The 27,272-nt window shown below is 38.0% G+C and overlaps 1 protein-coding gene across 4 annotated transcripts in view; it reads left to right on the top strand.

Annotated features, from left to right (window-relative positions):
* The window catches only part of mid2 (midline 2), a 150,884-nt gene that overhangs the window by 104,265 nt on the left and 19,347 nt on the right, over positions 1 to 27,272 (top strand). For 3 of the 4 annotated variants that reach the window (XM_023328674.1, XM_023328673.1, XM_023328675.1), the window contains 6 exons: positions 1,954 to 2,019; positions 4,419 to 4,514; positions 14,562 to 14,669; positions 19,415 to 19,563; positions 21,091 to 21,218; positions 21,949 to 22,092. In XM_023328674.1, the coding sequence (XP_023184442.1) occupies positions 1,954 to 2,019; positions 4,419 to 4,514; positions 14,562 to 14,669; positions 19,415 to 19,563; positions 21,091 to 21,218; positions 21,949 to 22,092 (691 nt within the window). The remainder of the gene's footprint in view (positions 1 to 1,953; positions 2,020 to 4,418; positions 4,515 to 14,561; positions 14,670 to 19,414; positions 19,564 to 21,090; positions 21,219 to 21,948; positions 22,093 to 27,272) is intronic. The other variant, XM_005806786.2, reaches the window with a different exon arrangement.

Genomic DNA, 27,272 nt, shown 5'->3' with positions numbered 1-27,272 from the left:
TTGTCTCCTCCTATAACAGCATCTTCCATAACCCAGATTTTAAACTCATTGACAGATTCTTTCACCCAAGTTATATATCGCAACATTTCCTCCAGAATTACTTACTATATTTAGGTGGATTGCAATGGCTAGGGATGTTTGCAGTTTATCAATATAGCTATGTGTTACTCTATTGGTCTGTCTTATAAAATCCCATTGAAATAAATAAAAACTGTCGGTTGTAATTTTTTTAAATGTGAAAATGTTGAAGGGATAATAATAGTTTTGCAAGGCACTACATATTACCTTCTCTCTCATTCTTGTCTTTTTTTCACTGAATTGAAAAGTCAGATTGTATATAAATCAGCATCCCTTCCAACTCCTGTGATTTCTTCTAACTGCTGTAGTATTCGTCTTTGGGGTTTATTTCTGCAACTTTGATCATCAAGACATGCATAAATTACTGTATTACTCACTGACCAGCACTGGCTATGGCTGGCAGCCCAGACGCTATTCAAGTCAGCAAGTCTTGCCTCTTCTAAGTCATTTTTGAGACTACGCCTAGTCATTTCCATCTGACTCATACAGCGTTCTACTGCAGCTTGGCCACTGTTGTTCTTGAAACAATGTTATTCAGATTATTGGGGAGATTTTTTTCTATTTTTGTAGCTCTCTGAGATATAAACACAACTCGGTCTACAGAGTTGTGTTTACTTTCGAGATGAGAGAGGTTCAAGACCAAACTTTTGATTATTTCTTTTTAGAAGTTGAGTGTTTTGTTGCTTTAATACTGACCTCATTTTATTGCAGAAATGTATTGATATTAATAAATGTTTTTATTTATTACTTTTAATAATAATTAAATAAGTCTAAAGCACACATGTATGGGAGGCTAAGTCATTGAATTTGTTCATGACTTACATAAGGTTTTTTGTTTGAAGATGAATTTTTTTTTTACTCTTTTACTAAACTGTTGAAATTATGGTCACATGTTCAATATAGATGCACCGATCAGAATTTGAAAGGATGCCAACATTTTCCAAACATGTCCCACGAGATATGGAGGATGAAGGCTCCACATAACTAAACAGGGCATTTTTGTTAAAGTCCATTCACCCAGACAGTTATCTACTAAAGTCTGAGTCTCTTTCACTTTTGCAGCCTGTATTAATCTTTAACATGTCTTGCCATAAAACATACAGATTCCTGTTAAATAACGTTTGGTTTTGAAAGCTGAACTGATATTGAAACTAGTTAACTGAGTTTACTGGACTGAAGAGTGTTGCTCTTAGCATAGTCTGGTAGCTCTCAAGTATTGTGCCTTCATTGTTTTGAAAAGAGTCTTAAGATCATGGCCTGCCAGTTCTGGTCATCAGCCGACTTCTTGGTGCTTAAGTATTTAATGCTGCAAGTTGGATATTATGTCAGGGCTAGAAGGCACTTTGGGATTTTCAATGTGGTCACTTTCTAATGTGCTGGCATTTTGTGAATAAACCTGTGTAGAAGTCCATCTCTTGTGATATTCAGACACATATTTGTAGCAAAGAAACACCCAGTGAGTCACATACATAAACCATGGCATACATACATGTATGTAGGTCTGTTGCGGACAGAGGAGTTTACTTACCCTGCAGTCTCAGGTGGGGCAGCTGTGTTCTGATATATTAATCATCTTGGTCCCCAGCTTGCTAATTAATGACCCATCTGTCCCCACTCACTGTGGCTCCACTTCAGGCTCCCTGAGACAGCCCAACACTCTCTCTCTCTCTCTCATGATCTAAGCTCAGGGCTGGTTCTGAAGGAACAAATGTCAACAGCCAGTCTAAACGTCTCTGTCTCATCTGCATTCAACTTTCTCTGGAGCGTCTCTCCTTGGTTGCTGTGCATTAAGCTTGCAGATGTTGTGCGATCAGGCTTGTCTGTGTGTGTGTTTATGTGTGCACTTATGTAGGTGTATGTGTGTGTGTGTTGTAGGCTTATCAGGTGAGCCCGGGCAGAGTGTCAGATGCAGTAATGGAGGCTTCAAAGACAAGCGCTGCGGTGAGTTTCCCGGCTGCCTTTTTACCAGAACCCTAAAACCCCTGTGCCCATCCACATACCCTCCCCATTCCTTCGCTATTCCCACAGAGGAACAATAAGGCACACAGGTAGACACTTGGCCGGATAAGGAAAGGATGCAGAAAGGAAGATAAGGAATCGGATAGGTAATTAAGTGGCCACAAAGTCAAACAGACAACAGATAGACAGAGTATATCAGGCTGACTGACAGGTTGAGGAGATACTGGAAACCACTATGGATCCCTGATTGAGGGGGGAACAGATAGAGCTGCATTCAGGCAAACAACCTACAGACCAGGTGTTCGTCCAGATCCACTCCCCCTCTTCACTTGCATGAGTAGAGATACTTCAAACGCCCGCCGCTTGTCTGCTGCTTTGTTCCACTGTTTTCTTTGCAGCTGCAAATGTTGCTTTTGATGCCACCACCATTGATTTGCTTCTTTTGGAATGGCAGCTCCTTTTTGTGCCTTCTCATTTGCTTATCTCCATTTTTTTTATCTTTTGTACTGTTATGAGTGAGTTTATTTTTCTGTGAGATCGTCTTTTGTCTTGCATTGGTTAAACAGCCACGGTCAATGGGCTGTAATTGAGTGTTTGATCATTAAAACTATTAGTGAAGGCTGATTATTTTCAGAGATCACAGTGTTCTTTCCGTGGCTTTGATGTAACATGAAATAAGGTTAGACACTTAAATCACAAATGGACGTTTTTTGGCTCTTGCATCATCTTCTGTTTTGGTTGCTGCATTTATTTGCACTGATAGAAATTTAATGTGGGACTATGTAGAATGAACCTGACAAGATAAAATAACCAGAAGAAAAACATTTGTTTCCATTTAAGTAAACATTCAGAGACATTTATTTTAGGATTATTATTGAATTAATGAATAAACAGGTTTAAAGTAATCTCTTCCATTTTCTACATCTACTTACCTAAGAACAAAGGATTTGTGCTGTGCTTTATTATAACATCCCACCCAAAAGATACCTGGAAGTATTAATAGAGCTTTTACTGTTATTGCCCTAAGCTCTCTATGTTTGAGCTGCACTAAAGATAATCATTGCACGTCCAAAAAACGGTCTTTGTTCAACATGTATAAATATTCAAATGCTCTAATGTAGATATTATATACCATTCACCAATCAGGCACAGCGTTTGATCACTGACAGATGATTCATACTAATTATCTCTTCATCATTGAACCTGATAGTGGGTGGGATGTATAAGAAAATAAGTGACACTGATCTCAAAGATGACTTGTTGAAAGCAGGAATAAATGGCAACACAGAGTTCAATAAGGGCAACTTTGAGAAGGTTATACTGGTAGGTAAGATTGTCTCCCAACGTTGAAGGTGTTTCCCATATTGTAAGTAAAATAATCTGCCAGTGGAACTAGTACTTTTTTATCAGTACGGAATTATGGACTTGAAACAAGCTTCTTTATCTTGCTAAAAGTTACTTTTAAGCTAGTTTTGACATATTTCAAGTGTATTAAGATATTTACATTAGAAACCAGACCAAAAATACTCGGTAAGATTTTGTGTTTTTGCAGTGTAGTGTCAGATCCTCGTCCTACAGGTGAACTACTGTACCTCAAATAGGAAGGTGGCAGAATACACTGTAAACAGCTGCTTATAGGGCTGCAAAGCAGCAGATCAGTCAGATTCCCCATGCCGACCTCTGGCCACAGCCAAAAGCAAACACAGTTGGCATTATAACTGCAGTATAAGAGAAGGGACTCTTTTTGGAAGCCGGTGAGCTGGCCGAGCCAGTGTTCTGCTTTGAACAATATTCTGCTGAGAAACCCTGGGTGAACTGTATTTGCTGATGGCTGTAATCTCTTTTAGCAGTATAATGCACCGTGCCACAAACAGCAATTGGTTCAACAGTGATTTGTTGTGTTGACTTGGCCTCCAAATGATCAGATCCTAATTAAATTGAGCATCTGTGCTGGCTTAAGAAGTCCAATCTATAGAGGCCCACCTCACAACTTGCTGTACTTCAACGATCGGTTGCTAACAACTTAGTGCCAGATACTACAGCAAGCCTTCTGGGTCTAGTAATGTCTGTACCTCATGGGTCAGGGCTGCGTTGGCAGCGAAAAGTGTGACCAACACACTAATTGGCAGCATTAAGTCAAAATGTTACGCCGGTTTGGCCGATTTATGTCTTAGAAAACTCAGCAACTCAGATATATTACCATCTTATTACCTAGTAATGAAAAGACGCATTATTTATCTTCACATTACACACAAATTTTAAAATTTTATCACTAAGAATTGCCAGAAAATCTGGCACTCAAACACACATCATTAGTGATCTCTTCCTCTCTCTCATTCCCCTTTTCTTCCTTTTGTTCCCCTCCTTGTCCCTTCAAACAGCAAACTCTGGAGAACAACCTGACCAACCTGGTGAAGAGGAACAGTGAACTGGAGAATCAAATGGCCAAGCTCATTCAGATCTGCCAGCAGGTTGAGGTATGCCATATGTATTCATGTTGTTAACTTCAGTAAGATTAGACTGCTCATCCTTCCTCGTGCTCTAATAGAAAACCTCGGTTCCAAGATCACAGCCTTTAAGCACTCATGTAATCTTAATTGTCTTTTTTTTTTTTTTTTTTGCCAGCAAACGTAAAACCCCAATCAGCTGGCCGACCAAATCTGTCTATCTTACCATATTACTGAGGCTTACCCTAGATTTTAGTTAAAGCTCCTCTTAATATCACCCCCCCCTCCTCCTGTGTTATGACCCCCACTGTGATCATATTAAAGTAAGAACTCGTTTTTTAGCTGCTTTGATTCTTTTTAGTGTCTATTCTGAAATTCAGTGGTTTTTGGGGGCTTTTTATTTTAAAAAAGTATTTCTATTACAGTTATAAAGTCCTTCAAAACACTAAAGCTATTGACAGGAAAATATCATTATTTATTGTAAAAGGAAGCAGTGAAATTCATCTCTTCTACTTAAATGAATAATTTCAACTGGTTCCAAATGATGACCTTTAGCTTTCAACAATTGTGCATTGCAGTTTACTGTGACTAATTATTCATGGGAACTAGCTGATGTTGTCTCAGATGTTACTTGATTCTTATTTATGAGCTCCATCATAAGACTAAATGGGTCTGGAAGACACCAAGCTGGCAACAATGAATGGGAAAGACAAGGCAGTTGTGTGTAAAGTTTTACTGGTAAAGATTATTGTCTCCAGAAACCCATGAAGCCCCACTCTAACTCCAGTTTTCAGTAAATCTCACCATGGAAGAGCTCATTTTTAAGATGAAGCGGTGTTTTAACACTCAGGAGTTTAATTTGCTCTGGAACCACCGACACAAGCAAATTATGGTCCCTGTGAAGTTAAATAAGATTACATGTCAAATGACATATATCTCTGCAACTTCTCACAAACTTATTCAGTAATGTGTCACATCTTACTCTGATGCAGGTTTGTGACAACCTCACAGGACTATTTCACAGCCGGTTGTCCTCATCTATACTCGGAGCTGTCTGCCGGTTTTTATCATTTAAGCTCAAGCTGTGATTTAACAGCTACATTTAGAGAATGCTAATAATCACCTGCCGCTTGTTCGCTCTTCTCTGTGCAGTAGTTAAGAGTCACACACATATGAGCACATATTTTCCGTCTGCACACTCACGTTTAATAAATGTCGTCATTTCTCTGGGAGATTTGACATTAATGGCTGATGAGGACAAATGCATTTCAGTGGTGCCATCTTTCTCCACATAGTATGTTTCTTATTAGTGGGGCATGACTCCATTTTCTCTGAGTCACTCTGAGGTCTCTAAGCACAAACTCATGCAACCCAATCAAAAATTAAATGATCGCTGTGTGATTTATTGAGTACAGACAAAATGTTCATCAACAGTGAGAAAACGAGCGCCTTCTCGCTCGGGTTTGCATTCAAGGATCCTGCTAAAAAATTTATACTAACTACTCAAAACCATATGATGGTTGAAAAAGATAAATTTAAGGAGAATATTAAAGAAACCCCCCTAAAGCTGCTTTTTGATGTGATCTTAGAGGCAAGAGGTCAAGATATTAATTATTTACTAGGTGAAAGCGCATTGAAGCACAGAGGTTGTTAAAGTGTAATGGGAAGGCAAGAGAAAGGGGAAGTGAGGACTAATGAGGAGAAAATGGGGAATCCAAATATAGGAGAAAAGCTGCGAGGAAAAACAGGACGGTAAAAGAAAAACAAAAAACAAGGGTCAGCATGGCAAACAGAGAAAAGGGTAAAAAGGGCATACTCTGAATGTTAGCGTGACTACCAATGATTACCAGAACAGACAGAGGCACTATGCAGAGGAAAATGCTCAGTAATAATGCAGTGCAACACAAAAAGGGAATAAGGAAATGGGAGTTTTAGCAGAGTGAGACAACTGTGTGCAAAATAAGAAATCTTTGAAGGGCTTTGAGCGTGACCTGGATTTCTCTGCTCTCTGTTTGCAGGCGTACTGTATTGGCACCAAAGACATGATCAAACATAGTGCGAATTCTCTTCTAGTGTGTCAGCACACACAGCAGCGAGGCCTTCTCATTGGGGAATTAGCTTTTCTTAAGTTGTAGAAAGGATGTGCTGACTTGACTGTGAGTAGGCTGCCTGTGTCCTCAGGGACGTCTAGCTTTAACACAATATTTGTTGTTTTTCTTCCGGCTTAATGGCATTCTGAGTTGAGTTCAGGTTTTCTTTCAAATGGATGGTGATTTTGTTTAAAATAATAAAACAGGATTTATTCAGTGTTTGAATTATTATTTCATAGCACTTGACCCTTTACAGATTTAGTTTATGCATTTTATTGGGGGAGTGTATTTATGATGCTATGTGTTTTAAAATAATATTTAAAATGAAAAACCTAACAACTGTTGTATGTATTTGTTTTTAGTCTCAAACTTACTGGTTTTCTTGTAGCCTGTCTTTATCTTCCAAACCTTCTTAGCACTTTCACAGAAAAGCTTTCCCGCCGCCTGATGCTGCCACCCCTGTGTTTAATGGGGGATGGATTAAAACAGGGGGATGTGCTTTATTAGTTTCCTGCCATGCATAGCGTTTTCCATGTAGGCCAAAAAGTTGAGCCACATCTGTCCAAAGTACCTGCTTTAACCTTCTTCAAATCATTATCCCTGATGTGGTGATATTTGTACTTCATGAGGCAAATAAAACTTTGAGGCCTCCTACAGAATTAAGATATTTCTACTAACATTAATACAGGTGATCTGCAGGCTAATGACATCCAAAGTCTGAATAATTGGTGTTGTATGCAATTGTACACCACAATTTTCATGTATTTATTGATAAAAAATAGAAAAAATCTTAAAACATTTTCTTTCCACTTTATAATTATGCACTACTTGGTGTTGGTGTTTTATATAAACTCCTAATATGACTGTTTGGCTAAGCTCTGTATTGGTCAAAAACAAGATGCTCAGGCTAAAAACTAGAAAAACCTTCATAATTTATATTACAGGACTTGTACATTTTTGAAGTTGATTTCTTGATTTTTAAATATAACAACCATGGTTAACTGGTTTTGATATTGAATAACTATATAAAATCTATTACTTTTCCTAATCAAAAATGAGCTCAGTTTTTATGATATTGTTGTTGAATTCCCAATGAGCCTTCACTCTTATACAATATTCAATGGCTATTCCTCCAAGATTTTAAAACCTGGTGGTGATTTACATTTTAGCATCCTTCACATACAGTTTGTCTTCAAAGACCACAGTTTATGCTCTTACTAGGGGCTAAAGCTTTGAGAAGTGGAAACTTTTTAATAATGTGTTAATTACTTGGAAGCTTCACTCAGACACAGCTATTGTGGAGTAAGCTTTTTATCTAGAAAGCAGAAAAAGGAGCGGCCAGTGTATCCAACCCTAAGTTTTCCAGTTAAAGTTTCATGTGAGCCTTCAGAGCTGATGGAGGGAAAAAAGCGAAAGAAACACATCAGGCAGAAGCTTACTGGGTTTAAACGCTCAGACGTGTATGTCGACCGATTAAGCAGCGAGCTGCAAGTCATTAGTCGAGGCCTGTCTGGGTGTGTGTACACTGAAAGTGATCCCACTGTGTGCAGAATATGAATCAGCAGTGGAAGATGGCTGCAGTGCTGCCTGATATTTTGTTTCAGGTCTCAGATACCGTCTGTAACCTTTCCACGGGAGCATTGGGGAGATCTGCCTGCCAGCAATATGTGTCATTAGCAGCTCTACTTTTAGCAGAGTGTAACAATACAATTGCAATAGGAAAATGTCACATAATAAAACATTCCAGTTTTTAAAAGTTGCTTTGGTTTCAGTAGATAGTCAAATTGTACTTTTGTGTTTGTCCATAGTTTTATCAGTTAAGCCAATTCCTTAATTTTGCATTTAAACATAAGTGTGATTATAATAATTAGGTGTTATTTTAAAGTATTATCAATTTACACATTTCTTTATCACAATATCTGAGTTTTGTAATACAGCACCTTACAAAAGTATTCATGCAGCTTGAACATTTCTCCTTTTTGACATTTTTACACTTCAAATTTTACTGGGATTTTGTTGGAATAAACCAGCAGCCAAGTAAATCACTTTGTTACCAACGTTCTTCAGATGTCACTTCTAGATTTGTTAGAATATTAGTCAACAACCTGCATTGTGAAAACCAAGGAACACAGGAAACATGTGAGAGATAAGGTAGTCGGGTATCTAAAGAAGTGTTGGACATAAAATATGATCTGAACCTTTGAACAGTTCAGTGGTATCTGTCATCTGAGAGTAGGCAATAACTAGAGATTTAACAAGACATGGCTACCCATCTAAATCGATAGTTCGTGAAAGAAGAGCATTAATCTGAGAAAATTACAAGAAGTACATTGCATATTTATTCTAAGTGTGCAATCAACCTGGAAGAAAAAGACTTCCAGCTGAAATTACAGTGGGAGGTAGTTCTTCAAAGTTAGGTTTTTGTGGGGCTGTATCCAATTGTCAACTTGTCAAAATTAAATTTCTAAAATTAAATTGAAAACAATGAGCCATCGTCCTCACACCTCATAATTTTGCACTACTTTGTGTTAGTTTGTCACAGAGAAATCCTATAAATATACATTCAAGATGTTGGTTGTAACGTCACAAATGTCAAAAAGGCTTAAGGGGTTTGAGTGCTTTTGCAAGACACTCTATGTGCAATAGTTGAACTTAAGAGAGTATAATTGCAGCTGAACTGAATGTCATGAGAACGATACTGTCCTTGAATTTAAAAATGCCAACTTGCTTATGGCAATAAAAAGAAACTGGATCAACAAACTTGTGGCAGCTTAATATCTGCAAGGACTTTCTGTATTGTAGATGTAAGATGTGGCATATAATCTGTGATATGTTTATGGTGGTAAAGAGATAAAAAAATTATTAATTTTAAAATATATTAATAATGCGGTAAGAAAGATGTAAAAGAAGACTAGCTTTAAAAACAGTTGGACATAACTACATGTGAATGGTGAACTACACTGTGCTTCTTGCTCTATGTTCCTGAACCAGAACAAATATATATTTATTAGATTGAACCAGGCATGCACAGGTTATCTTATTCCTGTAGTGTACTGTAAAAGAAACTCTATTACTCCTGGAAGTCTTACAGTTTTCAAAGAGGGAAATCAATGATAGAAATTTCCCACAAGATAGATATTAGTGTCAGGACCATAAAAAGATGTTAGTCCTTTGAATAAGCAGAACGACCACAGAGAAGATTGTTTATGTAACAATCCCTGCTTCAATTCACAGTGATCCTCGCCAGTTTATTTGTTCAGTTTTAATTACCAACCTTTTACCTATCAGATCTCTGTTTGTCATAATAATCGTATTTCTGTGGGCATTTTTGAAGAAAGTGTTTTTTTAATTTTAGATCTACGAATTAATTCATTTGTTAAAAATCCCCAAAAAGATGCTAGTAGCTTGTGACTCAGTTTTAGAGTGAAGTTTGGGATTAGGTTTTAGCTGGGGTCAAACATTTAGGGAAGGTTGAAGGGCTCTGTTTGTTTCAGTGAGTGTCCTTACAAAGATAGCAATAATAAGTGTGTGTGTGTTTATGTGAATAGCTGTGAATAAAGAGGCTTAAGTGGATTGCTGGGTAATAATGAGCTTTGTGGAGCGATGAGTGGAACTTGGTTGTTACAGTAAGTAGTTTCATAAGCCCCTTTCAGACTTCAACTGAGGGTGTCAGTGTCAGGTCTCCATAAGCACCCAGTCAGCAACGTCCCCTGACGGCAATCTTATGTGGTCAGACTATGTGATAATTACATATCACTTTCAGTGAACTGGCTGAACTGCAGACAGACATATTAATAAAGGCAGACAAAGTTTCTTTCTCGTTGGCTAAATTGGGCATTTTTATATATATATATTTGTCAGAAACGAATCTAACATTTCATGGTACACGGTTTAAAAAGTTCTCAAAGCCATTCTGATGGAAACCATCTACAGGTGATTCAATTCTGCAGAAAAGTGTGTTAAAAATGTGTTATCATCATTATATCAATAGGCAGAACAAGATAGTCTGTTATATTTCAAAATGCATCCATGCTATTCATGGCTGTAATATATGTGTCCATTTGGCTGGCCTCTTTCTGTAATGGATGCCCACATTATGGTTTAGATCAGGGGTGTCAAACTCCAGTCCTCAAGGGCCGGTGTCCTGCAACTTTTAGATGTGCCTCGGCTGCACCACACCTGAATAGAATAATTAGGTCATTAAGACTCTGGAGAACTGATCTACACAAGGAGGAGGTAATTAAACCATTTCATTCCAGTGTTTTGTACCTGTGGCACATCTAAAAACTGCAGGACAGCGGCCCTTGAGGACTGGAGTTTGACACCTGTGGTTTAGATGATAATAGCCAAAACAGTCAATCACACAGAAAGTGCTCAAAATAATATATGAGAAGAGTGAAAGGAGCAATTAAAATGGCATTTTCCTAAAATGCAAATACAGCGTTTAGAGTCTTACTGCAACTTTCTGACAAAGCAGGAAGAGAAAAATGTTAGAAAATTCCAGCTATGGTAGAGCGGTTTTTCTTATTGTTTATTGTTTTGTTAATACCTTTTCAGGAAAGAAAATCCTGTTGTGTAAATGAGGCCTTACAAGCAGCTGTAGGGAGAACCGGCATTTTGTTTTGGCTTTGAAACCGTTGCAGAGCTTTTATGTTGGCTGTACAGAGGTTTACAACTCACTAAAGGAAAAAGCCTTATGGGCCACCTTTAAAACACTCAGCACCCATTATTCCAGCAAATAATTACACACAGAAAAGTAAAAGATGTGTTGGACATTTATATTAGTTTAGACAATTCTTTACTTTTCTTTTGCTTTTTCAATCTGCTCTCTAAACTGGAGCCTATTTGAACCTTCGACCATACACACCTCCTACACTTAGAAACATTTTAAATGTACATAACTATGTAATTCCAGACAGATTTAAATGTTTCAGGAATTTATTTATTTGTTTTAACAGTAATGCTTAATGACTTTGGAAATATCGGAATTCAGTTTTTCTGAAAATTTAAAGATTATGAAGACCAATGAGAAAGGAATGTTTGATATAAAAATGCTAGCCTTAAACGGTTCAGTGTTTGCACTCAATACTTGGCCTGGGCTTTTTTTGCATGAATTACTGCATCAATGAGGCATGTGATAGAGAAGATTCAGTTCATGGCTCTGTTGAGGTTTTTTCCTTGCTGCTTTATTGGCCTTCTGCTCATTTGCATTGTTCTGGTGTTTCTCGTCTTCCTCCTGACAATAGCCCATGACCTCGGAGGTTTGGGTCAGGTGGTCAATCAGCCTAGTAAATCCATTCTAATTAAAACCAGGAACTGTTAGTTTTGGCAGCGAGGTCAGGTGCAAAGTGCTGCTGGAAAAACAAAACAGGATCTTCATAAAGCTTGTCAGCAGAGAGAGACATGCACTGCATTTTTTAAATTGACAAAACACAGTGGACCAACACCAACACATGAAATCTTCCCTGACTGTAGAATCTTCAGTCAGCGAAGTGCAGCCCTGCACTATTCCTCTATACTCTGAGACTTTGTTTTCCTAAAGAAAAGCAACATTTACTTTCATAATAAGCAGTGTCAGGTCAGTTCTTTTTCCTGTGTTTCTGTGTAAGATGTTTCTGATGTCTCTTGTTCTGGAGTGACTCAAAACAATGAGTATTACCATTGTAGCCAATGTCCTGAATCTGTCTGTCTGTCAGTCTATGAAGAACATATTCTAGTTGCAGTCTGTCTCTGGGAAATCTGCCCCAAATATTTGAATTAACTTTGTTTCTAACTTTCCCACAGGCTGCACTTGTCAGTTGTTTGTGCAAACATTTTCTACCACACTTTTTCCTTCCACTAAACCTTACATGCTTTTGGTTACATTACTTTCTGAACAGCCAGCTTCTCTATCAATGTGTGGAGCATAACAAGGAATTTCTCTATTAAAATACTTTTCATTGGTCTTAGTTGCTATTTTAGTTGTCTGAGAAACACAATTTCATGTTTCTGTTATCTGTAAGGGATAATCTTCAGAAATATGCGATTGATTAATTCAGCATTGTAATGAATGAAAGTAAGCTTACCATTTTGAAATGAATTACTAAATCACTTCAGTTATTTTCCATTTTTCTAACATCCACTAAAAGATCTATAAACAAATGCAAAAAAAATAAATAAATTACAAATACTTTTATCACATCTGTAAATATTTAAAATTAACCTGACAGGATAAGTCTTTGCATTTTAACAGTGTACCTCTGGTCCCTTTTATTTCATTTTCACATTTTATGTTTTTTATTCCATATTGGTTAAAAATTGAAGGTTTTCGCCTTCCAGACTGTTCTCCAATGTTGTAGAGTTATTATGAATTGGTACACAGCAGAGTAGCCTCACGCATGGCTTGTTTTGACAACAAATACTCTAGGACTCAGTCAAGCAGTTAAAGCAACAATGTGCTTTGTGGATGTTGTGGCATTGGAGAACATCTTTGTGAGGAAAAGTTTCTTGCTGCTTGTCTGCATTTTTTGGACAGCTCTGAATGTGGCTGTTTGAACGATTAAAGCCTCTATCTCTCACTGCACCGGGTTGCTTTGTTTCCCAAGTGTTCTTGAGAAAACTTTGTAATTTCTCTGATGCACACAGTCCTACTAACAGAATGTGGGTCTCCCGTCATCATGAGGTAAAGCCCTTGAGTTGCACACAGTGAACATCTCAGCAGGGCTCAGTGCAAGAGAAGATGAGCGCAGCTTTTTATTTTTGCTTTATTGCAAATACAGTTTCCACATTTGTACACCTATGCTGTGTTGTACAGTGTATAGTTTGAATTGTTTAATGTAATACAAAATTAAATTCATGCAGGAGACAGAGCAGAAATCAGATACAATCACATCCAGTCATGTTCTGCTTCTCAGAGATGATAGATGATAGATGCGGACACTAACTCATATATTTGTACACATTTTAAGTACATTTTAAGAACCTGGTACCTTTGACAGAATCCTTACCACTATTCCTCACATTAAAAAAAGACAGGTGTAACAGTTGGACGCTTGCAGCTCAGTTTCTCATCTCCATTCCTCAGCAGTACAGTTAGATCTGTCCTTTTTTTTTTTTTCATGTAAACTCCTGCCGTAAGTGTTTCTGAAGCTTTCAGTGTAATTATATTATGTAGTTGGCAGACCTTTTGCTGGGGGCTCATTGTTGCAACTCAGCAAAAACACTTTTAGAGTTGGCTGTTTAAACTGTGTTGGACTCATACAGGGAAGTGATGCTGAGTTGCCTCGGCAGCTTTGGCCCAAATATAATCACAGAATATATTAAATTGGCACCATGTAAGCATATTTTGCCAGTAAATCCCAAACGGCTATCTGTGGGATTTTTCTTCCAGTGAAGATTGTAAGATTCCAAATAATCAGTCTCTTTTTTTTCCTAAATGTAGATTTCTACAAACTGGTGTTTTGGAATACTTTTTCAGGCTCCATAAAAGAACACGTTGTAGTTTCATTGTAGCATCATTGTAACGATTTGGCAAAACTGTGTAAGCATTTTCCTCCACAGCTGTTCAGCTCGTACATTTTACGAGCTGAACAGAACAAGTTTGCCTACACTGACCTGTCCTTTTTCCCTCCCCCATCACATTCGATGTACTCCAAGTTATAAACTTAATGTTCCAACGCTCTTTTTTCCCTCTGGACTAACATCAGTTTAGCAATATAATGATTTATGATTGTTCCTGTGAAAACAATTAGTGAGTTAAATCACCTATTGTTGCTGCATTTGTCAGAAGTATTTCCATACCAGGTGCATTATGTTGCTGGAGGCCTCCGTTCCAGGTGTACGGGTTGCATAAGGCAAAAGATAAATGAATGAAACCTTTGAAGATTTAAAATGATAATTTACTAAGAAAAACTGCTTTTTAAAAATTATTTCCTACAGTGTAAAGAAATTCAAGATGTGTGAAAGATGTCATATTTTATTATTAAGTTCATTACCTTTTTTTGTTCAGGTAAATACAGCCATGCATGAAGCTAAGCTGGTGGAGGAGTGTGATGAGCTGGTGGAAATCATCCGCCAGAGAAAACAGGTCATCGCTGTCAAGATTAAAGAGTCCAAGGTACATTTTATTAGAATATTGGGATATAAGTCAGGAAATTAAAGTTGCATGTATTTTGGAACATTGTGAGATAGGGGCTTAGGAAAATGCATCTTTAATCATGTTTTATGTTTACATGTCAGTATGAATAGACTAGAAATTGAGAGTTTCACACCATTTAAAAAGTTGTGCTTGCAGACTAGGCCACTAGCAGTCCTAGTCTGCAAGCACATTTTGGTTTTATACAAGAGAGTGCATAATAAACCAGAACTGCTGTGGACTGAATATATTTGTCAGGCCTCTTCTTTAGTATTCTACCGCTGAGATTCAGGCAGCTGACCTAAATGTAGAAAACCTCTGAACTTCACTCTTGTGTTTCAAAGAGAAGTCTAGGATTTAAAAAGAAATGTCTGTGGTCTAACCCTAACCCGTGTATAACGCGGCTGCTTTTTCTACCTGAGTGTTTAGGGATTCATGACAGAGACTCTCCCAGAGGATATATGCACGCTGATGGTTGGAGTATTTTTAAGATGGCAGAAAAGTTATCATATTCCTGGGCAGTGAATATAAGGAGAGAACTGGCTTTTTGGTGTGTATGGTTCGAAGAATAAAGAAGCGTGTCAGTTTATTCCTGGAGATTGCAGACAAAAGGCAGAACTTCTTCTCCCAAGAGTCTCAGTCAGTCTGGCAGAGGACAGGAAAGGGAGGATGATAAGATATAGGTCAAAAACAAAGAAAATGTAAAACATCAGAAAATACCTGAAAGGGTCACAAAAAGGAATGAAATGCGCAAAGTGAATATGCCACATGACCACGCATTATCAGGGAAACACAGTTAGTCTTAGATATTTGAACAAACCACTGATCCAGGTTACTGTTGTAGGCAGTAATGTCGGGTACTTGATTCCTTCTAATGGGCTCTGGATCTCTTGAGGGTTACTAAACTGTCATAGTCACAACTTGTCAAAATAAAACACACATATGTACACGCCTAGTCTAATGTGTGTGCCTGAATGGTATGACTGGCTGTTTGCCAGGCATCCTCTCTTCCTGTTTTTAATGATTCCTAGAACATTAGTCCCAATGTTGAGATTTTGTAGCTAATACTGACCCAAGTCACTTAAAACTCGAATAATATTGAGACCTGGTCCAAGACAAAATCAATGCTATTTAGGCTATGTGGTTAAGAAAACTGCTATAATGTTAAAAATGTCTTGTATAGCTGTTCACTTGATTACAAATCTGATTCATCCACCTTTAGTCTTCAGTAAACTCACTTCCAGCTCTAGAAAAGCAAGAGGTTTTTCAAGCTTTTTTCCAGTAGTGCAAAGGTAGTGCCTCCATGTTTACTGTTTTGTTGTAATATCAGTTATTGATCATAATGATTTCAATCTGGTTTTCCTTTGTCATCTGTTGATAAAACTTGCAGGAAACATTCTTTATAAAGTTAGCTCCTTAAATTAAACATTATAGAAGTGTGAAAAAGTGTGCTCTGTGCATCTCTAGGACATTGGGGGATATGTGAGCCAGGTCCAGGATTTTATTTTGAAGGTCACTGCAGATTCTCTGATTTCTCTGGCTGTGTAGTTAAATTAGTATTTTCATTTGTGCATGAATGTTTGCTCATGCTGAAATGATACATACAAGTAATTTAGAGTTTTAATAGAATGCACCTTCAAGTAAGTAATACAGGTCACAGAGAGAGTTGGAAGAAGTAAAATACCAATTAAGTTTTCTAATATTGTGCAGCCACAGTCCTAAGTATTTATTTACTGAAGTAAAAAGGCCAATACTTAATTATCGCAAGATAATAAAAAGTTTCAATTCTCAAAATGGCTGGTTAGATGTTATTTTCCTGCCAGAACTACTGTTAGAAGCTGCCTCCCTCTAAGAATCATTTTTAAAGTTTATTCTCACATGTTTTTAATGGGTTTTGCCAATCTCCTGGAAATGAACAACAATCAGGTTCATGTGAGCCTTTCAAATAATTTATAGAATATATGTTGTAGACCAGCAACAGGAACTGAGTTCACTCAGAGTCTTCTGATATCAATCATTTAATAAGGTCCTGGTCTGAGCCCTGACTCCATCCCTGATATGAGATTATGACATCCTACTTAGCTGCCTTGAATCAATAAACACTATTAAATTTCATGAAAAAGATAGAACAAAAATATGCAGCTCGTACAGAAGCAGATAATGCATTGATTCAGAACAATGAAGCAATGCCTCTGCAAATATACAGCAGCTGATGAATCATCTACATCCATTTATAAAATCAACTGAGGAGTGAAACACCTGTCCCATGTACCTTGTAGCATATTGACTTTTTCTCCAGGGCACTACTGTTTGTTCCTCTTTATTTGGACAACTAAAATCTGGTAAAGAACTTGAGATTTCAATCTAAATATAAAATGTGGGCTTATGATTGGGTTTTTTTTTTTGTAAAATTAAGTAACATTTAAAGGAAGGCATGTGGAGGTGGGCATACTGAACTTGTACTGTAGAAATATATTACAGTTTAATGAACTATTGAACCAAGACTGGAGGACTTCCTTTTAAACTTTGATATAAATTTCTATTTTCCATGTTTGGTTGCTTATTCGCCCATCAGTCCAGAAGTGGAAAGACAAACCTTAGCATTAGTTCAGCAACAAAAGACTCATCTGTTTAAATAAAACAGATGCTCGTACAGAAACACTCTCAGCCTGGACCATATTGTCTATTATTCTGAGCGAGAGGAGTAATCGTCTCTAAAATTGTTGTTCGCAGCAGATGTCGCCAGATAGTATCCCATCATTAAGGCCATCTTGCTTGTTTCCAGTCACCAACCAGCTCAAATATTGTTCCTGAGGGCCAAAGAGAAAGACTATCTGAGACGTCAGTAAAACACCCCATTAAGTCTTAAGCTTTAAAACTTGACACTCAGCACCTTTTATCACCTGCTGAATAAAGGTGGATAATGATTCACTTCATTTCAGATTTATGTTTCTGACACCAAAGTTGGAAGAGAAACATTTCACAGTGAAAGCATTTATGCAAACATAGAGATGTTGCCTTATATACTATAGTCATACCATGTATGATCCAAAATGCCAGAGTGGATTATTTTTTAGCTTTTCATTATAATTAGGACATTTTCCATGGTAATGGGAACAGACTTGGTCCCGCATGAGTTTTTAATCTTCTCCTAACTAATCATGGTTACAGTGGGAAAGTCCCATAAAGGAAGCACTGTATTTGTGTATCTCTCATGTTGTTTACTCTAACTGTTGAACAGCCTTTGGTTATTTATTAAGGGAGTTTCACCAAACTAAGTTCACATCCAGAGTCAGGATATAAGCCTGAATGAAGATAAACAGATTACTTTAATTTCAAATAAAGCTTGAATGGTTTCCTTATTCTCAATGGGAAATCACATTACAGCTGTTGAATGAAACGGCCTTACAAAATGCAGTAGCCTTACTTGAACCCTGGTATGTCTCTTGGTGGACAGAAAGTTCAGTTTTTCTGGATGTAAATAGTGATTGCCCATAATCACATGTTTCCTACCTTTGGTATTTTCATGGACATTTGAAACCTGCAGACCATTGCTGTGGACACTGGTCAAAGATAAGGAAGTGATTGTTTCTTAACATTACTAGGTTACAAGCACAAAAAAATTATTTCATGTGAGATTTAATTTGACACAAACTAGCATAAAATTGTGAAGTGGAATAAACATGGTGTATAAGTTTCAGGCTATTTGACCAATAAAAACTTTTCTCTATTAGTGCAACCAGTTTCTTTCAGAAGCCACCAATGTGAATTTTAATCTCAATATAGATACATCTGTTCTGTGAAGGTGATGATCCTTACAAAGACTAAGGAACTCATCACATAGGTCAGAGATGAAGCTTTCGAGAATGTAAACTAGAGGAAGGTAATGAAACAGCCTTCATAGCTTCTAAAATATGCACGGCGTGGTGCTTTGAGGACAAGGGCTGTGAAACCGTTCGAACCCTAACCCTCTAATTTTTTTTAGTTGTTATATTTGAAAAAAAATATATATATACATATAAAAAAATAAAAGACATGTTTGTGGCATTTTATGAATATGAATATATCACATTACTGAGCAATTTGTTAAAAAATGAATAACCTTTTGATTTGTCTTTACACCCCTGTGTTGAGAAAACGTAATTGAATTGTAGAATAAAAGTATTTTTCATGTTTGTGATTTTACATTTGGATAGAGAAGATTCATTGGCAACTGGTTCCAATTATCTGTAAAGAAAGAAAAGATTTTCCTCATGTTCTTTAATGGACTTATAAAGTGCAACATATGCAAATGACTGTTTAAGGAATTTATATTACTTACTATTATTACTAGAATTATAAGACAAGTACTTGAAACTTATGTTTTATGCTTTACGCTGCTATGATGCACCTCGCATGGTCCTTTGAAATGCTTCTGCAAGCATGAATGGCTTTTATATTCGACACCTCCACAATGACAACACTAAAATCAGCTTGAAAGACAGATTGTGTACAGCTGAAGCTTCTTGCAGAGGTTTTGGTAGTCAAACATTTCCCAGGCAACACACTATAAAGTCGCCATTGTTGTCTGCCTTTTCAGCATGGAAGAAAAACCACAAACAGTCTTGTTATTGTAACAGTGATCATAACAGAAATTAATCTTGGCAAGATTCAGTTTGTGCAAATGAACATAAATCAGTGACTGTGTCAGAACGTAGCAACCTTAGCTGTGCTCGTGCTTGTCTCAGGTGATGAAACTGCGCAAGTTGGCTCAGCAGATTGCAAACTGTCGCCAATGCTTGGAGCGCTCCAGTGCCCTCATCACCCAGGCTGAGCAGAGCCTAAAGGAGAACGACCATGCACGCTTCCTTCAGTCTGCCAGGAACGTGGCAGAGAGGTGGGTCATGACACAGAAACTCTGCACACACAGGAAGGTGGAAAAAGTAATAAATATTTATCTCTATCTGCCAAAGACAATTGGCAGATAGAGAAGATTCAATATGTGGCCAGCTTGAAAGCAGCTCAGACCTTGCTAAGATTTTATTTTATTTTTTTAAATGATCATGAATATATCAATAACACTACTGAGCACATAAGCCAGTGCTTATGTGAATAACAGTTGCACAGTTTATTATTTAAATCAACCAACTTATTAATGCAACTTGAGTTTTCATTAGTGCATGTAAAGCCATGTCCATCGTCATACCATTGCAACCAAGGAAATAAAGAAGCCTCCTCTTGACACTGGGCATCTCCCTGTGGTTCAACAGACTCCCATTAGGCCATGTTGTGGTCTAAACCAATCAGAAAACAGTTAATGTTTACTGGACTAATTAATCATTTACCAGTCAATATTGCCTTTATGGAAAGTGATGAGAAAAAGAACTAAGTCTGTAAAAATGCTATGCTAAATCCTTTGGTAGTAAAAACTTTTTGTACTGCTGCTTGGTGCACCAGTGTAACCAGTGCACCAAACTAAAAGTTAGTCTGGACACCTAGTTACAGGAAAGTGGTTATAAATTAAAGATAAGAGGTGAGAAGGAACTTTATTCAAGTCATCCGGGGTTTTTTCACTTACACTCGTTCCTCTAGATCGGATTTTGTTTGGAATTTTCCCAAAAGACTCATTTATAATTTATCTGAAAATAGAAGTTTTTTACTTTTTAAATCAAATCTTTCACTCCAGAGTAGCTTCTCCTTTATTCAGTTTTTACTTCTGAAATCCAGCTGAAGGGCTGCTGGTAAACTCACCATCGTATCGAACATACCTGGTTCCTGCAATCAATGTCAAGCCTCTGTTGAGAATCATCCATCTTTTAAGAGCCAGCTCTGTCTTCATTACCCACATCCTTTCCTCCCACCTTGAGCTGAGGCGCTTTTTACTCAGTCTCACAGACAAAGATCTTGTCAAGAAGTCTTCACCCAGAGTTGAATGTTTTATCTTGCTCAGTCTTGTTGAACCCTCACCGACTTCACTGAAACCCGGGAATTTGAAGGCCTAGAACTGCTTCTTGCTTTACTCTATAGTCTGCTGCGTAACTCTGCTGCAACCCTGGTTCCTGCCACGAGCTGCTCACTCATCCTCAAAGCAATCGTACCTTTCTGTCGAGTTGCAGAGTTGTGAGAGGTTTCAGTTTGTGCTGAGCCTCACGTCTCTTTCGAAACACAGCGACAGAGGCATACAGAACGTATTGCAGAGGTCTTCTTTGTGGCTTTTTCCACACCTGTTCTTGTGTCTACCATCTCTCACCTCCCGTCACCTCACTTCTTTCACTCCGCTGCTTCACAGCCACCTCCACCACCTTTTATCTTTTCACACTCCTCCTCTCTCCTTCATTCATACACCCATGTGACCTCCTGAACTTTTGTATTTTTGCCCCTTTTGCTGATTTGTCCCCTTTCTTCTGCCCCGATCATTTTACAGGGTAGCGATGGCGACGGCCTCCTCCCAGGTACTCATCCCTGATGTGAACTTGAATGAAGCATTTGATAACTTTGCCCTTGACTTTTCCCGAGAGAAGAAGATATTAGAGGGTCTAGATTACCTAACAGGTAAGACTTACTGATTTAATTTAAAAACATTATCATTTTTGATCATCAGTACAAGTTTCATTGCAGTAATGTTCTATTTAATATAAAAAAAATTTACAATGAGGCTGTAAAATGCAGGGTGAATCTCCGTGAGATGCAATGTTTGTTAACCGCATTAACTGGGCCAAAAACTGAACAGAAAATGTTCTTATACATGTTTGCTTGTGGCAAAACCACAAATAGAGCTGATTAGTTGTCTTCTTATAGCTTTCTTGTTTCTAATCTGACCTGGGGGCACAGTTAAGTTCAAAGCTATTAGTTGTCCTGTCAACATGTTCTCCCACTTGATCTCTGCAAGCTCCTCCAAAGTAATCATTGGCCTCTCGGGAGCCTCTCTGATAAATGTTCTCCTTCTGAACTTTGCACTGAACAGGTTGCACTAAATATAAGTTTATGCAACATTTTGAGCAATGTGTCCTTTCACATTACAACAGTGCTACTTGTTGGTCTATAATGTAAATTCCCTGTAAAATAGATATACATTTGTAATTGTGATAGCTCAATGGGTAAGAATAAATTTTTATGGGATTGTTCAGTTTAGAGCAACTCTTGATTATCAGAGTATCAGTATTTACTGATACTTTCTAAGTATCAGTAAATATCTTCAACCTATTCCTTTGTCTTTTTGATCTTTACAAAAGAAGCATCACTTAGAAGTAAATCCTGATTTTTTTTTTCTCTCCACATGTAGCGCCCAACCCGCCATCCATCAGGGATGAGCTGTGCACCGCCTCCCATGACACCATCACCGTTCACTGGACGTCAGAAGACGAGTTCAGCGTCACCTCCTATGAGCTGCAGTACACCATCTACACTGGCCAGACAAATTTCATCAGTGAGTCGAAAGCACATGCTCAAACACACACACATTCAGACAAACGGTTTTGTTGAAGAGAACATGTTTAGACTGTAGGGCCTATAAATGACTATGCCGCAAACTAGAAAATGTTTCACAGTCGGATAATGTTATGGCTGAGGAGATGTTCTCAATTGACAGGAAGAGTTTATATTTCATAATAGTAACACTTTTTGTATAGCTTACAAATTCCAGGGAACCTGCAATTAAAAAAATGTAGAGTGTTTTGAAAGGACAAAAGCTCAGTTATCACAAACCGATGTTGCAAAAAACAATTCAAAGCCCTACTCACCTGGTACCTGAGCTCCTCCAAGATCGGTGTTTCATTCCACTGCCACAAATACAAAATAGACTGTAAATCTGAATCTTTTTAATTTGCACTTCTCAGTTTATAAGACATCAGTCCAGTGGCTCACACAGGACTGTTCACAACCTCTAGATGTGAAAATGCTGCTTCAGTGTTTGAATGCCTAAAATCAATAGAAGTGAGGTTTTTTTTTTATCAATATGCATTGCTAATAGAAGAGAGCTTGGTCTCTGGCCAGAGCAATTAGCAGATCCCACTGGTGTTCTAACTTGTAACTGGAACCCATTCATCATGGGAGAGGCGTCATTCCCAGATTGTAGTTTCGACTTCCCAGGCAAGTCAAGCACACTGTTAGGCACCAGGTTTCCCTCAACAGTGTTTAAAACCAAGGGAAGTTTTATTATGCAAGTAACTGTTTAGATAGCATACAAAATTCAAAGTTAATTTCTTTATCAAATACATAAACTTATTTCTCAGGAGTTTTTTTGTATTTTCCAAGAAACATTGCTGAATGGTAAATTAAAGGTCCTCCATATTATTGAGACAGTTTTTTCAATGTCTAAATGTCAGTTTTGCAGTCCTCCCAAATAGATATCTTATTCAGCCTTGATGATTTGAGAAGAAAACAATCACACACTACTTTACAAACACTGTGCATGTTTTATTTCCAAGGGGTTCTGTTAGAAGATAAAGTAGATTCTTCTGAAGTTAATCCCTAAAAACCCCAGACAAACAACAATATGTAATTTCTGATTTTCTATGACTGAGCTAAACTGCAAAAGCAGAAAAGCTTACTGTAGAGGAGTAAATATGTGGGAAACTGCCAGGTGCTGCTAATCAGAAGTTCCTAATTAACTAATCATCAGCAGGTGTGAGTTCATTTACAAAAGCAGGAGACGGATTTTGCCGTTCAGAAGTATCTGGGTATGTTAATATAATGCTATGGAAGAATGCCAGCAGTGCTTCAGATGTTGTTTCTGATTGGTTGATAAGATTCAGTGGTTTAGATCTAATACAGCTGACCATGTGTTAGGAGATGGTCCGCCTGCAAGTTCACTCCAAAGTAATCCTGAGCGACGCTTAGAGATAGTCCAATAAACCTGAGTGAAATCTCACAGTATACATGTCTCATTTTAAGTGTTATTTTATTCAGAAGGGTTGAAGAGAAAATGTTAGCATATACTAGTTTTTTAAAAAATAATAAAAATCCCAGAATAAAAGACTGATAAAGGCTAAAATAATCTCCTTTAGGAAGATTTTTTTTCAATATGGAGCCATATGGTTGTCTTACACAGTGAAAACCAAATATATCTGCACAAAAATCCTTTACTGGTTGCTTTAGAAAGCTACTTAATCGTGATTTACAACACAGTTTCCAATGTCTCAATCTTTCCAAGTAGTCTTGCAGTTAAGAGCCATCCTGCTTTTTTTCTTTCCCTGAAGGTTTTCATGCCTCATGGGATGTAGAAGTTGGGTCATGGTGTCTTATGAACTGTGCCTTTTGCAGGATCATCCAGGCATAGCAGTAGAAAATAGAGCTGGCAATTAAGGTCAGATTTCAAGGAAAGCTGTAGGCAGTGTCAACTGCCCCCCCCCCCAAACAAACCCAAGATTTTTTTCTCTGCAAACTTTGGCCTCTACATGTGGTATGCCACAGTTCAACAACCGTTTGCCTCTTTGTGAGGAATGGAGGCGGGGATGCGGGTCAAAGTTGATCTACCACTGACATCCTAACAGACGGGTGTGTATGAAGCCAGACAGCACAGTGAAAACAAACCTGATCCAAATACTGATGCTGTTGTCACTCAACTGATAACACAACACCGGGATGGTATTTACAGGGATGACAAGCAAAACAAAGGTGAAATACAGCACAACAGCTGTGTGAAAATAGACTTATGTCTTGCTGACTCATTACATTTTTGGCCAGCTGTCATCTGGGATCATTAAACACACACGAGCATTTTCAAAAGTTTCAGTTTTATGTGGAGCACCAGTAATTAGGATTAATTTTACAGCCACAAGAGCTGGACACCTTCCAGTAATTATGTTGATCATGAGCTCCTCCTTACACCAGAGAACTGTAAGTTTAAATGTCAGGCCATCTGCTGAAAGCTGTTAATGGGATTGTAAAATCATATAATTTCTAATAAAAGAGAAGTAATTACAACCTGTTAATGCGAAGTGTATTTTCAGGCGTCCTAGGATCCTGATTCTGATGTTTTTCACACAAGGACTCCACATTGGTATTACTTGTATTAAATATTAATGGCACAGTTACTGACCTGTTTGAACAAAGATGAATAAAGCAACAGAACCCCATTATTGCTCAGCCATTTTGTTTACATGTTAAATATTTAATAGAAATGAAACATTTCTGTCCAACTATAACCGTTTTTGTTTTAAAAGTGACAGCCGTTCTCAATAAATGTAAACAGGGATTGTGATTCTTGATTTATAGTAGCTGCTAAAAGTTACATTGAAACTGAATGCAGCATAATGGATAAAGTTTCATTTTAAAGAGTCTGACAAAATCTTTAAAATATTTACTCTAACATACTCTTAATCCCAAATAAAGGAATTAAATTCTCCTTTTTGCTTACATTTTAATTCTAGATTTCGGAAATCTGTGTTATAATTAATTTACAACACAGTGTGTAAAATCATCCAACTCCCCGGCCAGGGATCTTTCTGCATGGAGTTTGCATGTTCTCCCTGTGCATGGTGGGTTCTCTCCGGGTACTCCGGCTTCCTCCCACAGTCCAGAAACATGACTGTCAGGTTAATTGGTCTTTCTAAATTTTCCCTAGGTGTGAGTGCGTGTGTGTGTGTTTATGGTCGTTTGTCCAGGATGTACCTCACCTTTCGCTCAGAACGTTAGTTGGAGATTGGCACCAGCACCCCTGCTGACCGCACCAGGGACAAGGGTATACAGAAAATGGATGGATGGATCATCCAACTCGTATTCAGTCTGTTTTTAGATTTTTAACAAATGCAGTCCAGATTCCATTAAAAACTGTGAAATATGACTTTAATTTAGCCCCATATCAGGAACCCTGAAAGAGGTGTGAGTTTCAGAGTCATCAGCCAATCAGGTTGTTTAGCCATATTTCCTTACAGTGCTTACACCACACAACAAAATGGGTGTCCTGTGGAACGGGCATGTAAATAGAAACGTATTCTGGGCAAAAACGACGTTACTTATTTGCCCCCCTGGAGTGCTTGTGCCCTCCCTCCACCCAATGCTGCCCGTGGTGGTGAGCCATATTGGCCAAATCAAAAAACTGCATTTGGAACAGAAACTATGTTCTAAACTTCTTCTGAAATAAATCCAGTCCATGTACTGCTCTCCCAAATAAGCATGTTTACAATGCCCTTCAGTGCATTTCTAAAGTGCAGATTATAAACCAAATCTTAATCAGTAGAGCTGCCGGCATGAAGCAACACGCTGGGCCTTCATTAGATAATCAACACCAAAGTTGATTTGCTTTCAGAACTTCTATGAACAGAAAGAAAAGAATCTGCTGTGGGGGAGGAAACAAATACAAGACCAGGGGAAAATAATGGATGTATAGGGCTGGAGAAAATTACCACTTACCAATATGAGGAGGCTGTCATTAATGTACATAAATATGCACATTCATGCATGTTCCCCCCCCACACACACACACCCCTGTGCCTCTTTACTCTTTGATCCTTTCATCATCTCTTCCACTCTTCTGCTCTGTAACCTGACATTTCTCCATCTAACCATGCAACTCAAGTGCCCTCGCCATTTGAAACATCAGGATACATTTCAGCCATGATACTCCGAGTGACTCAGAAATTCAGCGCTTTGCTGCCACAGTGTCCTCTGAGATTCATAGTGGAAACTGAGAAAGAGAGAAACCCATTAAGTCTGCCATGCCACTTGAGTTCTCCAATATAGCTTTTCTCTTAAACTTTCCAAGTGGCTAAATGCTCCCAGCTGATGTCCATCCACAATCCCCTCGCCCCAGGCTTCAGCTCCTCAAGGGAGGTAGGAGTTGGGTCAATGTGTCAAAACATCGTTTTACAGGATCAGTAGAAAATAAGGTCAAAGAAAAAGAAAATGTTATATCTCTAATCTTGAACAAACACACACGCTCATACCTAAGAACAGTTTAGAGAAACCATTCAACCCTACAGTGATATTTTTGATCTTCAGGAGGAAGCCAGAGTACCTGGGGAGAACGTACACATGTGAGGAGAGAACATGTAAATTCCATGCAGAAGCCCCCCAAGCTTGTATTCAAACCTGGGGCCTTCTTTACCCAAGGGGAAAATTTGTAAAACGTCAAGCGGTCTTTCTATTTCTGCAAGCTGCTGTAGCATAAAAAGAAGAATAACTAAGTTATGCTGTGTTGCTTCTAACTGTGGTCTGTGAAACGTGGAGCATTGTGTGGGCTCTCAGGAAGAAGAAGAGGTAGAAAGGGAGTCGAAGTTGATGCGAAGCGAGGTTTTCGTAGCTCAAAATGATAATGCTGTTGTCACTTAGTTAATAAAAACCAGTACGTATCTTTAAGGCATGACAAGCAAGACAAAGGTGGCACACAGTGCAAAAGCTTTGGGAAAACAGGCTCATGTCTTGCTGAGTCATTCTTTTTTTTGCCAGCAGATATTTTGGTTATTATCATCAATTAAAGTCTTACTTTATGAAATATTTCTCAGTAACCTAGGGGCCTATAACAAGGCGGTGTTAATGGCCTAGTGAGTTAGACGTATGTTCTCCATGTTTCATGTGTTGTCAGAGTCCATGGATTTGTTGAATTATTAACACAATTACCAGTGGAGAAAATCTGAATCACTGTGGCCAAACAAGCGCAGTGTTTTC

Source organism: Xiphophorus maculatus, chromosome 23 (genome assembly GCF_002775205.1).
Source record: "Xiphophorus maculatus strain JP 163 A chromosome 23, X_maculatus-5.0-male, whole genome shotgun sequence".
In the NCBI taxonomy this organism is placed as follows: Eukaryota; Metazoa; Chordata; class Actinopteri; order Cyprinodontiformes; family Poeciliidae; genus Xiphophorus; species Xiphophorus maculatus.
The sequence above is the reverse complement of the archived record's forward strand: the minus strand, read 5'-3'. Positions and strand labels throughout refer to the sequence as shown.